Here is a 13,106-nt window from a genome sequence, read left to right on the forward strand (position 1 = left end):
GACCTCATTTGTGCAGAGTGAACAGACTGTAGAGGATACAACAAGTACAGATCATAGTGTCTCTGTCTGACCTGATTCCATACAGATGTTCTTATAGTGTGGGCTCTGAACTGCGTTAACAAGGATTGCATTGATACAAGTCAACTTCGGGCATAATAGCTGAGCCATTCCCATAATCTGTAATCTTTGTTTTTACATTTTTATTTATCATACAGATTCAGGCTGTAGACATAGAATGCTCTCAACCAGTGATTTCAAAGCTCTAATGTTGGGATTTTATTAAAGTTGAATTGAAAGCAATAATTGTTGCCTTCTTAATCATAATCATGATTTCTTTTCTAATTTAACTGATTTTTCAGGTGTTCTACTTCCTAAAGGACCAAGACATGTCTGTCTTAGCAACTAGTTACCAGTTTGCGAAAGAAATAGCCACGGCTTGTAGTGCCGCGCTGTGCCCTCACCTGAGAACGCTGAAGAGTAACAGAATGAACAGAATTGGACTCAGAGTTTCCATTGACACTGATATGGTAAGGCGTATTTTGTGATGCATCTTTGGAATTTCTATTTATATAAACATGTTTCTGTGTGGGGCATGTGTGCCATGGTGCAGATGTGAAAGAGTCAGTTCTCTCCTGTCAGTGAGTTCTGGGGTGACACTCAGACTTCAGGCCTCTAACTGGCTGCTCCTGAAATTGATAAAATTTATATTGAAGTGTCAAGATTTTTATTTAACCTATTGAGAAAAGGGGGTCTCCTGGGTTTTTTTGTTTTTTGTTGGTGGTAGGGGTGTGGGTGTGTGTGTGTGTGTGTGTGTGTGTGTGTGTTGCTGGTAATGGAACCCAAGGTCTTACTGCTAGACATGTATTCTACCACTGAGCTACCCTCTCATCCCTGAGCCAGAAATTGCACACACTTCACATGTATTACCTCTGTTAATCTCTAACTGAAGTCCGGCTTCTTTGGAAAAGGTCTGAGATTGGCTATTTTGGGCATTGTAGGCTGTAGAGTTTCTCCCACAATTCACTTCTTCTTCTTCTTTTTTTTTTTTTTTCGAGACAGGTTTTCTCTGTGTAGCTTTGCGCCTTTCCTGGGACTCACTTGGTAGCCCAGGCTGGCCTTGAACTCACAGAGATCCGCCTGTCTCTGCCTCCCGAGTGCTGGGATTAAAGGCGTGCGCCACCACCGCCCGGCTCACAATTCACTTCTTATTGTGGGAAGCTTCTGCTGTGACTGAGTGAGTGTGGCTGTGATACAGTGGATTTTGTTTCACTAAGCATGGTAGCCTGCTGACCAGTGTGCTGGTCTGTAATTGTCCTGTGTGATAGGCTTTGGAATTTATTCTAATTAGATGTACATGACTCAAAATTTTAAAAATCTAAAAGTACATACATGCACACACACCATTTCATTAAATATTTCCAAGGAGTAGCAGTCAAGCTGTATAATATGGAATTGGTGGGCCTTGGAGACGTCAAGTCTAGACTACAAAGTAAATGCTTCCCAGCAGAGCTAGGCTATAGCTCTGGAAAGATCTCCTTTTACCCTTAACTCCAAAATACTACTTCATCTCCAGACTCTCCTTAATTACTGCTCCCTCATCAGGCAGTTAGTACTATATACTTCTTGTGATTGTATGCATGTATAAGCAAGTGTGTATGTGTGTGTAATAAAATCTTTATCACTCCTCTTCAGATGTTTTATTTGCCATGCTTTTTTAATATATCAGAGATTATATATTAGTACCTATTCTTTTGAAGATTTGTTTGTGATTGCTCTATCTGCATATATGCCTTTATGCCAGAAGAGGGCATCAGATCCCACTAGAGATGGCTGTGAGCCACCATGTGGCTGCTGGGAATTGAACTTAGGATCTGCACAAGAGCAGCACCAGTGTTCTTAACTGCTGAGCCATCTCTCCAGCCCTAGTACATATTCTTTTTAATGGTTGTATAATAGTCATATTTGATTAAATAAGTGGATGACAATTAATTGGTATTCAGTATATTTTGATTGAAATTTAGTTTGACAGTATTTTGCTTTTGCATAAGTGTAAATAAAAAAAAAAAAAGAGTTCCTAGCCGGGCGGTGGTGGAGCACGCCTTTAATCCCAGCACTCGGGAGGCAGAGCCAGGTGGATCTCTGTGAGTTCAAGGCCAGCCTGGGCTACCAAGTGAGTTCCAGGAAAAGGTGCAAAGCTGCACAGAGAAACCCTGTCTTGAAAAACCAAAAAAAAAAAAAAGAGTTCCTAGATGTACAATGGCCAGATTCAAGTATGCACTCAATAGATATCAATATATTGCCCCAAATAGGAAGTGAGAGCTTGAACCCAGGTCTCCTATATGCAAGGCAGATGTTCCATCTTAGAGCTGTTTTTTCTAGCCCTTCTTTTTTATTTCAAGGCAGAGTCTGACCTTGAACTCACCCTGTAGCCCAGGTAAACTTTGCACTTGGTTAGGATCCTCTTGCCTCCACCTCCTGAGTAGCTAGATTACAGGCCTGTTTCCACCAGGCCTGGCTTGTGTCAGCATTTCTGAGACAGTTCCTTAGTCACACCCTGTACTTTAGCAGTGTATAATCAAATCCAGGGCCTGTGCTTGCTCGGCAAGTGTTCTGCTACTGTGCTGTATCTCAAGCCCAACTGAACACTTGCACTTTGACAACATGATAGGTGCAGTGTGGTGCCCAGTGTTCCCTTAGTACACATCTCTACTGGCAGTGGATAGTGCTCTTCTTACGTAGGAAAAGAATGTCTAGTGCAGGTTGGGGATTTAGCTCAGCGTTAGAGCACTTGCCTAGCAAGCGCAAGGCCCTGGGTTCAATCCTCAGCTCAAAAAAAAAATAAAATAAAAAAGAATGTCTAGTGCTTATCTGTTGATTTTGTAACTCTTCCAAAACATTGAGTAGAGATTTTCAAGGCAGATTCTTCTTTAGAATCTGGTTTTCTAAACGAGGGTTCATACATTATTTGCCTCTCCAGCAAGATGTGTTATACTCATGCTTCCTACTGGAAAGAGGAGTTTTGTTTTCATTACTTTATTGTAAGACCCCTTTTCACTGAAACTCCTGCTGAGTGTTGGTTGAATAAACAGTTTTCTTTTATAGTTAAATATATAAAAATAGAAATTTCATCAGTAGTTTTAAATCTTAAGTAGTATTGCAGGGCTTGGGAGATGACTCAGTAGGTAAGTACATTCTGCACAGACATGAGGACCCAAGTTTGGATCCCTAGCACCTACATCAAAGCTGGGGATGATGGTCCATGCCTGTAACCCTAGTGCTGTGGGGACAGAAACAGGAAGATCCCGAGGCTTGCTGTTCAGTCAGTCTAGTTGAAACAGTGAGAGACCCTGTATAAATGAAGTGGAGAGCCATAAGGGAAGATACCCAAGGTCAACCTTTGGACCTGACTTATGACACACACAGGTGATTGCAGCTGCACAACTGCACATACATACACACACACACACACACACACACACACACACACACACACATTTGCACATACGTCTCACACGAAACATAGCATTGCAACCATTGAAACATGGTAAGTTGATTTTTTAATTCACTTTTAATTCAATTTAAGTTACATTGCTAATTAAAAAAGCTTCAGACATCTTTTTACTTATGTATTTAATTGAAAGGAAATCTAAAGTATAAAGCAGTGACAATATTTATAATTTATATAGTAAAGAGATAAAAGAAATGGAAGAATATACTTTTAAAATAACATTATTTTACTAACATCCTTAAGCTGAATATTCAAAATATTCTGTGTATTCATCTACTGAGCAACACAAGAGGGCTAATTTTCTAGGGTTATCTTATCAAGATTTCTTTTTTCCAGGTGGAATTTCAGGCAGGCTGTGAAGGCCAACTTCTGCCTCAGCGTTACCTAAATGATCTCGATAGTGCCCTGATACCTGTGATCCACGGTGGGACCTCCAACTCTACTGTGCCCTTAGAAATAGAGTTAGCATTTTTCATTTTAGAAAACCTTTTTGAGTGAAAGAATGTGCTGTGTTGTACGTTGTAAACTTATCTGTTAAAATGAATCCCAGCACTAAAACTGAAATGTTACAAACACTAAATGTTTGATTGAAATATATAATTTTGCTTTTTAGGCAGGAATGATTTTTCCAAATCATTAGCACAATATATTAAATATCTAAAAATTTAAGGAATCCACCATTTTTATAGCTTTATGTTTATTAAAAGAACGAAGAAGAAAAATAGTTCTTCTAACTTAAAATTTATAGTATTTACTGTGTAACTTAAATGTTAAGCCAAAGTATCTGCACTTAGTTATACCTCTTCATGCCAAGATGATTTTAATGAAGGAGACACCTGCTTTGTGTGTATGCTAGTGAGAATAATGACTTCCAACTTTTTAAAATGTATTTCAGTAGTGAAGGCCAGTTTCAAGAGCGTAGCCGTCTAGTTCTTTGAATAAAGCTGGTAACTTATTGGTATAATTGGAATGCAGACCTACCTCCATGATTAGATAAACCATTTGATTAAACTTAGAATTTTGCCTTTATTTCTTCTCAAATTATATATATATATAATTTTTTCCTGATTAAAATAATTGTGGGTGCTTCAGGATTTTGTGCTTCTCTATTTAAGTCTGTTGTTTCCATAGCAACATATGGTTTGAAATGTGTTTTATAAATCTTTGCTAATATATAAATAGGTAATATTTTTGTATCACAGTGCATCGCTTTCTCCTTCTTTACAAAGTACACCACTGTATCTGACACTGCAGATGGCGACAGGCCAGGTGCCCCGTGAAGTAGTCATTGTGTAGCAATAACTGAAGCCTGAACCAGGTTTCTGTTATTCCCGTGGTGATCCTTAGGAATTTCGTGATTGACACGAATGTATGAAGTATAATTTAACAAACTTGTTACTTTTGCATATTTTTAATTCTTTCTATGGCAGTTATTTTTATAATGGGATATTTAACATAAAGTTAAAGATTGTGATAGAGCTTTCTTGCTTAATTCAAACAGAAGGAGAAAAGATAAAATGTGTCATTTAACTTATATAAAATGTAATCTTTGTTTTGATGCCTTTTTATTATGTGGAGTATATTTTTTATATCAAAAACACTCACTGTATATACCAAAAAAAAGAAACCACACTAAATAGCCCTGTTTTAAGAAGGATATTTGTAAAGCCTTGCAACTTAGAGATCCAGTCACTCACGTCTGTAACTCAGGAGCTAAGGTCTTAGGACCAGAGCTTTCCTCTAAATCACAGTTGGACCAGCCAAAGACATATTTGTGAATAATATCCACAAACAATGCCAAGTGTTACAGATAGTAAATAAAATGGCAACATACAACTACAACATCTATTGCAATGATGTAATATAAAGATAATATAAAGATGACTGCTTGTCAAGCTCATTTTGTCTTCTGTATATAATGTGCTTTTTTCAGTATATTATATACTTCCTTTGTGGTGTAACTGCATAATTTATGAGTATTGAATTTACCAAACAGTGGAAGGCTCTTCTGTGATGAAGTAACTTTGAGTTTGTTTTCAAAGTGTCTGCAACCAGTGAAAATTGGAATTCTAGCCTTAATGTTAGAGGCCCATTTTTCAGCACTCTTTGGAGATGGATTTCTCTAAGTGCATTTGCCACCCGCTTGGTCATAGTCTTCACATTGGCACTTATTTGAAATTTTAGTAAAGAAATCAGATGGCTCCTTATAGTCAGTCTAAAGCATCTGTTTATGGTCTTAAGACTTAATGCCACTCAGTTTCTCTGCATTTTGAAAAATGAAGTGAAATAATATCTTGCTTTACACATCTATTGAACAAGCTGTATGTTCTGCTTATAAAAAAGTACCATATTAGGTTTCATCGGTTGAAAAGTAAGTCATTTCTTTTTTGGAACTAGATGTGTGAAACAGATAATTAACATATAGGAACATTTTAATTGCTGCAGAGGAGAAATGACTTTTAAGTGGATGCAGGGAGCAGAATGGAGGATGCCCATGTCTACTCGGGAGGAGCTTGCAGCCTAGGGGACATTTGGGCTGGAAATCTGAAGCATCCAGAATGCTGTGGAGAGACTGCATATTGCACCTTATAATTGAATAAGTCTTACTCAGATGGTTGTGTAGGTTCCTGGCAGCCCAGGTTTCTGTATTATTTCATAAAATAACGCACAGAAGTTTTTTAATAGGAAGAATAATTTTGATAATGTGATTCAAGTTTTAAAAGACTGTCTTGAAATAAAACAGAAACTTCTGACTCATTCTAGGTTTTATATATTTTGTTGAGTGACTTTGTTTGACAATGTATACAATATACACAATTCAGCAAAGAGAAACATGAAAACTTAGCAGTGTTGATTTCGCCTCCCACCTGCACATTTCCCCATTTTCCACCACGTCCTCTCAACAGGTGGTCATCTTCTTCTTGTATACCATTCCAGGGTACAGAGATCATAACAGCAATGCCTTATTCTGTTTCTTCAGGTGCACAATATATTGTAGTTACTGTGTTGTACAAGAGAACATGTGAATTTATTTCTCCTACCTGAAATTTCGTGTCCTGTCCAGCACCTCCCCAGTGTCTCCCTTTCCTCCACCAACTCTGCCCCTCCAGCCCCAGCCCCCAGCATCTGTCTTTCTGTCTGCGTTCCACATTCTTAGGTTCCACACAGAAGTGAGATCAGGCACATTGCTCTTCCTCTGCCTGCCTGCCTGCCTGCCTTCACCTGACGTCTGTCAGTGTCCTTGCTAGAGATGACGTATCTCCTGTGTGAGCCCTGAACTCCGGTAGGGCCTGTGCCACCTTTTCTGTATCCAGTCATCTGTTGGTGGACCTCAGGGGTAGCATGTCTTGCTTTTGTGAATAACACTTCGGTGAGCACAGGGCACAGCTGCTTGTTTGACAGTGACTTCCTTTCAAACAACCCAGTAGTAGGATTCGTTTTTCATTTTACCAGGTCATCCACACCATTTTCCATAGTGACATTTCTTACATGAAATGTAGCACATTAAGCATAGATTTACCACAGCAATTACTTGGGATATGTAGCTTTATATTTAGGACCATAAAAGTTTCATTGCTTCTGTCAGAACACTTTTTACTTAGTAACTAGTAAAGAGCATCTTAGTTGCAGAAAAGAACAAAAATCCATTAGAATTCTAGCCTGTGTTCTTAGGAGTGTTCTCACAATAGTTTTATTACACACCTGCATGGTTATTTTTATTTGAATACTTTTTTTTCTGCTGGACACTATGCCTTACCATCTAAGTTTATCTTTTTCCACTTAATTGATACATTAGTCTTTCCACATTTTTTGTTAATGTATATTAACTGTAAAAACCAATGATTGGCTTGTTTTTAAGACAAGGTATCAAAAGAAGAGAAAAATACAAAGTCTAGCTGTGTGGCCTAGGCTGGCCTCCAACTCAGATCTTCCCGCCTCTATCTCAGTCTCCCACGTGCTGGAATTACAGGTGTGAATGGCCAGACCCAGAAAAATAATGGATTTCACTGTGACATTTTCATGAATGCATGTAAAGTACTTTGGTAATATTCATCTCCATTACTCTATCTTACTTTTTGCACTCCAGGATTTTTGGTAGTTTAAAATTTTGTTTTTAATTTTCAATTTTCTCTTTTGGATTTAGCTTGGAATGGTATGTAATCTCATATGAATACCTTTGGGGAAGTATTTTTTTGCATTTATAGGAATACAATTCAACTTTATTTCCATGCTTATACAGATAAGTATAGTTCAAGTGCTCCAATAAAGGTTCTTTTAAAAAACAATGTTAAGCCTCTATTAATTATTAATCTTAAGATTAAACATAATCTTAAGTAGCTAGCTTGGAAAACAGATATTTACATTAGGATTCATAACAGCAGTGAAGTTACAGTTCTGAAGTAACGGCGAAAGTAACTGGATGGTTGGGGGTCAGTACCCACGAGGAGCTGTACTGAAGGGTCGCGGCGTTAGGAAGGTTGAGAAGCCCTGCTCTAGTTACTTCCAGCTTCTCCACTGTCTGCCTTGCCCTCTCACACAGCTCCTTCCGACCCACTGGGTAATGACAGTTTATCTCTCCTGGTCTTTCTGTATCAGTGCTTTCAACCTTCCTAATGCTGGGACCATTTCATAAATATACTCATGTTTAGTGACCCCTAGCCATAAAATTATTTTTGTTGCTACTTCATAACTGTAATTTTGTTGCTGTTGTGAATCATAATGTTGATATCTGATATCCAAAGGTCCCGATCCACATGTTGAAAACCACTGTTCTATCCTGTATTTAGTGTAGGGGGAACCAGGTGCAGGCTTTGGCTGCTGCTCAGACACACCTACATGACAGACACCTACGTGATGAGGAACTGAAGCTTCCTGATCACACAGCTTGAATGGAAAGTTGATCCCAGCCCAATCAAGCCTTTAAACCAGCGTCACAAGCAGCGTGGATTCACCTCACCTTCAAAGACCCTCCCCTGGGAAGCTCCTGATTCCTGACCCTCACAGGGTCAAACTAGCCCATACAGGCTTCTGCTTTAAGCTTAGGCTTTGTGGCGACTAGTATTAAGTGACCAAAACATACTAATGTTTTCAGCACTCAGTAAAAAGAGCTAAAAACTTTCCTAGTAAAATTAGACATTTCAAGATTGATGTCGTCATTGCCACAAGTAATATGCACTAAGTGCAGAGAGTACACAGATATGTAGATATGAAAAGCTGTGTTTCTGGAGATACATGCTAGGATCCACGTTTGTGCTGAAAACAATTAAAGCTGATTAAAATGCAACTTCATCCTAAAACATCACAGATAATTCAAGGAGGGATGCTCAGTTACAAGATAAAAGCTAGTAGGTGCTTACTGGGACAACCACCCACATGTATGGGGCCAGAAATCAGAGTTCAGGCTCCACATAAGGTGGTACACATAACCGAAGGCCCTTGTTTGAGTAGGCAAACACCACAGGTGGGAAAACCTAAGGGGAATAGCTAAGTTTGGGATTACCCAAATCATCCAAAAACCCCTTCTTTAGAATGTGCCGCCAAGTACCAGGAAAAGTAAAATGTAAAAACCCTGTCCGTTGACAGTCTCAGCCGAGCTGCTGAATGAGGCTACAATTTGAATTAAAACATATCTACTAACAGTAAAAAATAAGTAGACACACAAGGAAGCTATATTGCAGCAACCAAGAATAAATAAAAACAATCATAGAGTAGATGTGTTAACTAAAGTTAAGGGGTGGGGGAGCCACAGCTATGTTAAAAAGAATCTGCAGCCGGGCGGTGGTGGCGCATGCCTTTAATCCCAGCACTCGGGAGGCAGAGGCAGGCGGATCTCTGTGAGTTCGAGGCCAGCCTGGGCTACCAAGTGAGTTCCAGGAAAGGCACAAAGCTACACAGAGAAACCCTGTCTCGAAAAACCAAAAAAAAAAAAAAAAAAAGATTCTGCAAGGCTGAGGTAAGAACTTCGGGTCGTGGAGCGGTGGAATGTTGAAGATCCAGTCAAACCATCTTGTGCCTTTCTTAGCTCCCTTACTTGCGTTGCCCACTTTTGACCTAACATCCATGTGACTAAGTGAAACCTTTTCGAGTGTGTTAACAGCTCATCACTAACTTCCACCAGCCTAAAAGTTAAGAACCTTCGATAGCAACTGACACCTGAGAATATAAGCTGAGATGTCCTCATTTGCTGTAAGCTACATACCTAGTATTTCCACCAAAGTATATGGAAAATTCCATGATACATGACCTTCTTAAACAGCAAAAATTCCATGAAACTGCAGTATATTTGGGGCAACTGATTTGGTGTAGTTGGACCATGGTCACTCATATTTGGTTCTATAATAAACTCGAGGTGAGAGGTGTGTGGTTTGTGTAAAGAAGTAAATTTAATGTACAAAAAAGCAAACTAAATTTAAACGCGAAGATACAGGCAGAAAACGAAAAACTATAAAGCGATGGGGCTAACTAGTGTTTTCTGAGCTGGAAAATCCTGGCTGGGCTGGAAAGAGAGTATGGAGGCCTGGTTGAGGCTAAAAATAATTTCCACTCAAATCAGAGCGACTTGAAATCATTACCCTCTGAAGGGCTGCGCGAGAACCGCTTCCGCTCCTGCTGTCAGGTGACGTATTCTAGCTTTGCAGCCCGCAGTCGGCAGCCTCAGGGATGCAACTGGACGTCTGCACTGTGGGGAGGTGGCGCCCCCGCCAGCCCAGCTCTTGCTATGCGCGTGCGCACCAATTCCGGCGCGGCGCCGAGGTTCCGGTCATCTGGCTTCCGCCACCCGAGACAACGCCGGTGCGGGCCAACCCTTAGCGCCTGCGCAGACGGCGGCGTCCGTCCATCACCATGGCAGCATTCGCTGGGGGCCCCGGTAAGTGCGGAGGGCTGGGCGGGCGCCGCCTGCCCCTTTCCCTGTTCTGGTATTCCCGTTTTAAAGGAGTGTCTGCTGGGTGTGGAGGGTTCAAGTCCGCTGACGGCGTGGAGGAGGCCTGGTGGCAGAGTTTACAGAGACCGGAGTAATGTCTCCATGTCACAAGGGAGCGTTAGGAACAATTTAGGGCAGCTCAGTTGTTTGAAATGCAAAATGAAAATGCATTTTTAATATACAAAGTTCAGAATGGCCCAGGAAGGAGGGCTGTGCTCCCTGTCTTTTAGCCTATTTCCCCCTCAGGCTTCTGCTATTAGTTCCTTGGTGGATCCTTCCGGAGACAGCTTACCTCCACATACACTACCATCTTCTTACCTTCCACTTTTAACCTACATACACAGGATAAATATTGCTTGGTATTGACCCTTTGAGGATTTTTATACAATGTATTTTGATCATATTCACCCTTGCCCCTCCCCCATCTCTCAGATCCAACTGAACCTTCCTCCAACTTCGTTTTCTTGTGTTTGTCCTTCTCTTTGTCAAACTCCAAGGAGTAAATAGAGTGGGTTGCCCCAAGGCTGGAGGCCTCCCTCTCGTTTGGGACTTTGGATTTTAAGGAAGTTTGTGAATGTTTATGGTGCGTATCTATAGGGTAAGGTGACCCTTTTCCACTCCCAAACTGTAGTGGACCTGATAACCTTAGATATTTTGTCCAGTGATCCCCACAAGAGAGAGAGGGGCGTCAAAATCACAATGGGGGTGCTGGAGAGAGCCCAGTTGATAACCTTGCTTTCCAAGGGTGAGGACCAGAGTTCCATCCACAGAACATATGTGAAAACTAGCAACCCTGGTACAGGGTGCTCTGGGGAGGTGGAAACAGGATCCTCGGGGCGTAGCTAGCAAGCCGACCAGACTGTTCGGTGCGCTCCAGGCTAGCAAGTCTCCCTTTCTCAAAACACAACAAGGTGGAGGCTTCCAAAGAATGACATCTGAGATTGTCCTGTGTTCTCCACACGCACGTGCACACGTGGGCACACCACACTACCACATAATGACAGTGGGTCTTTGGAGGATGCAGATCCTTCCTTGGTGCACAGGTGTGGAGCATGCCCTGGTGCCTTAGTTTCTGATACAAAGGGAACAACCTAACTGTAGCTTAAGGACAGTTGACCACCAAGGGGCATTCTGACAGGAGGCAGCTACCACCATGTGGCTGCGGTTCCCTTGTACCTAACTCTTTGTCCAGGCGCTATCAGAAGTCTGAGCCAGAGTCCCAAGAGCTAAAAGCATGGTGTTAACAGTACCGTGTTTCTTCAGGTGTGGATGTCCGTATTCTTGCCTTTCTGGCTCCTTGGCTCCCAGGATCTCTTCCTGCATCTGTCAAGCCAGAAGTGACTGGTTGAGTTACTCTCACTACACCACCTCAGCGTTTACTGGCCTTCCTCTAGACTTATAAGGACCTTGTTATTAAAATTTGGACTCTCAAACAAACACCCTCCCATTTCAAAGTCACCTGATTAGCAACCCTAATGTCATTTGTAACTAAAATGTCTCATGCCCTCACACAACATCTAAAAAAGAAAACCTGAATTCACAAAGATGCTGAAGGCATCTGATTGGCAGCCTTAATTCCTCCTTCACTGTGTAACATATTGACAGGAAACCATCATTCCCCTGTACCATTGCTCTAATGCTTTTACTCCTGTCTCGGAAATCCTATTGTACATATACAGTTGCCTTGTTCATTTTAAGGGCTGCAGAATGGTCCATATTTAGTGTTGACAGACATTTGAAGTTTCGCTCTTTTGTTATTACAAACAGTTCATTAAGTTTCTTCAGTGGGATGTATTCTCCCAAATGAGCTTATCTGTCTGTGGAATAAAGCCAAAGAAGTAGAATTTCTCAATCAAAGGACAGATAGAAGAATGACTCCCACGGGCTCCTGTGTTCCAGTGCTTCTCCCTAGTTGGTGGAACTGGGAACCATTTGGGGAAGGATTAGGAGGCGTGGCCATATTGGAGGAGGTGTGTCATTAGGGATGGGCTTTGAAGCTTCAGAAACCCCATGACAGGCGCAACCCCCACCGGTGCCTTCAACTTTCAAATAGGATGTAAGCTCTCAGCTACTGCTCCAGCACCATGCCTGCCTGCCTGCTGCCATGCTCCCTGCTGTGAGGGTCACAGACTCACTCTCTGGAACTGTCAGCCCGCCCCCAATTAAGTGTTTTCTTTTATAAGTTGCCTTGGTCACTTCAAAGAGACATAAATAACCACATTTACGTGCTCCAAACATTTCAAAATAGACCGGGCTGAGCTATGATTTTCAGTAGGTGTGCTGAATGTACTTTGGGTTAGGATAGTTTAACTCAACAATTAGTTTATCTGGACATAACCTCATTGTAAGTCACTAAGTACAGAGCAGCAATCTGCCCAAAGAAACTGCATTTGGCCTAAAACTCCTACAGCATTGTGTCTGGTTACTAATTTGTAAGGTGCTTTTATAAAAACTCCAAATGCAGTATAATCACAGCCAAAAGGCACCACGGAAAAACCTAATGCCTAGGTTTGTCCTGGCAACCTATACGCCAGAAAAGAATGACCAATTTTCTAAGTTATTTGGTCTCTGTCTATCTGTCCTTCCTCATTGTAGGTAGAGTCCTGCTGTGTAGACTAGGCTGGCTTTGAACTCATAATCTTCCTGTCCTGGCCCTCTGAGCTGTGAGGTTCAAGT

The 13,106-nt window shown here is 41.2% G+C and overlaps 2 protein-coding genes across 3 annotated transcripts in view; both read left to right on the top strand.

The window, feature by feature from the left end:
- Zfyve16 (zinc finger FYVE-type containing 16) overlaps positions 1-7,794 on the top strand; it is a 52,008-nt gene extending 44,214 nt beyond the window's left edge. For both annotated transcript variants that reach the window (XM_059276392.1, XM_059276393.1), the window contains 2 exons: positions 360-527; positions 3,845-7,794. In XM_059276392.1, coding sequence (XP_059132375.1) covers positions 360-527; positions 3,845-4,006 — 330 coding nt within the window. In that variant the 3' untranslated portion in view covers positions 4,007-7,794. The remainder of the gene's footprint in view (positions 1-359; positions 528-3,844) is intronic.
- A 2,526-nt stretch (positions 7,795-10,320) lies between these two features.
- The window catches only part of Fam151b (family with sequence similarity 151 member B), a 39,874-nt gene continuing 37,088 nt past the window's right edge, over positions 10,321-13,106 (top strand). The window contains exon 1 of the mRNA XM_059276394.1: positions 10,321-10,376. Within this exon, the coding sequence (XP_059132377.1) occupies positions 10,352-10,376 (25 nt within the window). The 5' untranslated portion in view covers positions 10,321-10,351. The remainder of the gene's footprint in view (positions 10,377-13,106) is intronic.

The sequence above is a fragment of the Peromyscus eremicus genome, chromosome 11, assembly GCF_949786415.1.
Source record: "Peromyscus eremicus chromosome 11, PerEre_H2_v1, whole genome shotgun sequence".
NCBI classification, from domain to species: Eukaryota; Metazoa; Chordata; class Mammalia; order Rodentia; family Cricetidae; genus Peromyscus; species Peromyscus eremicus.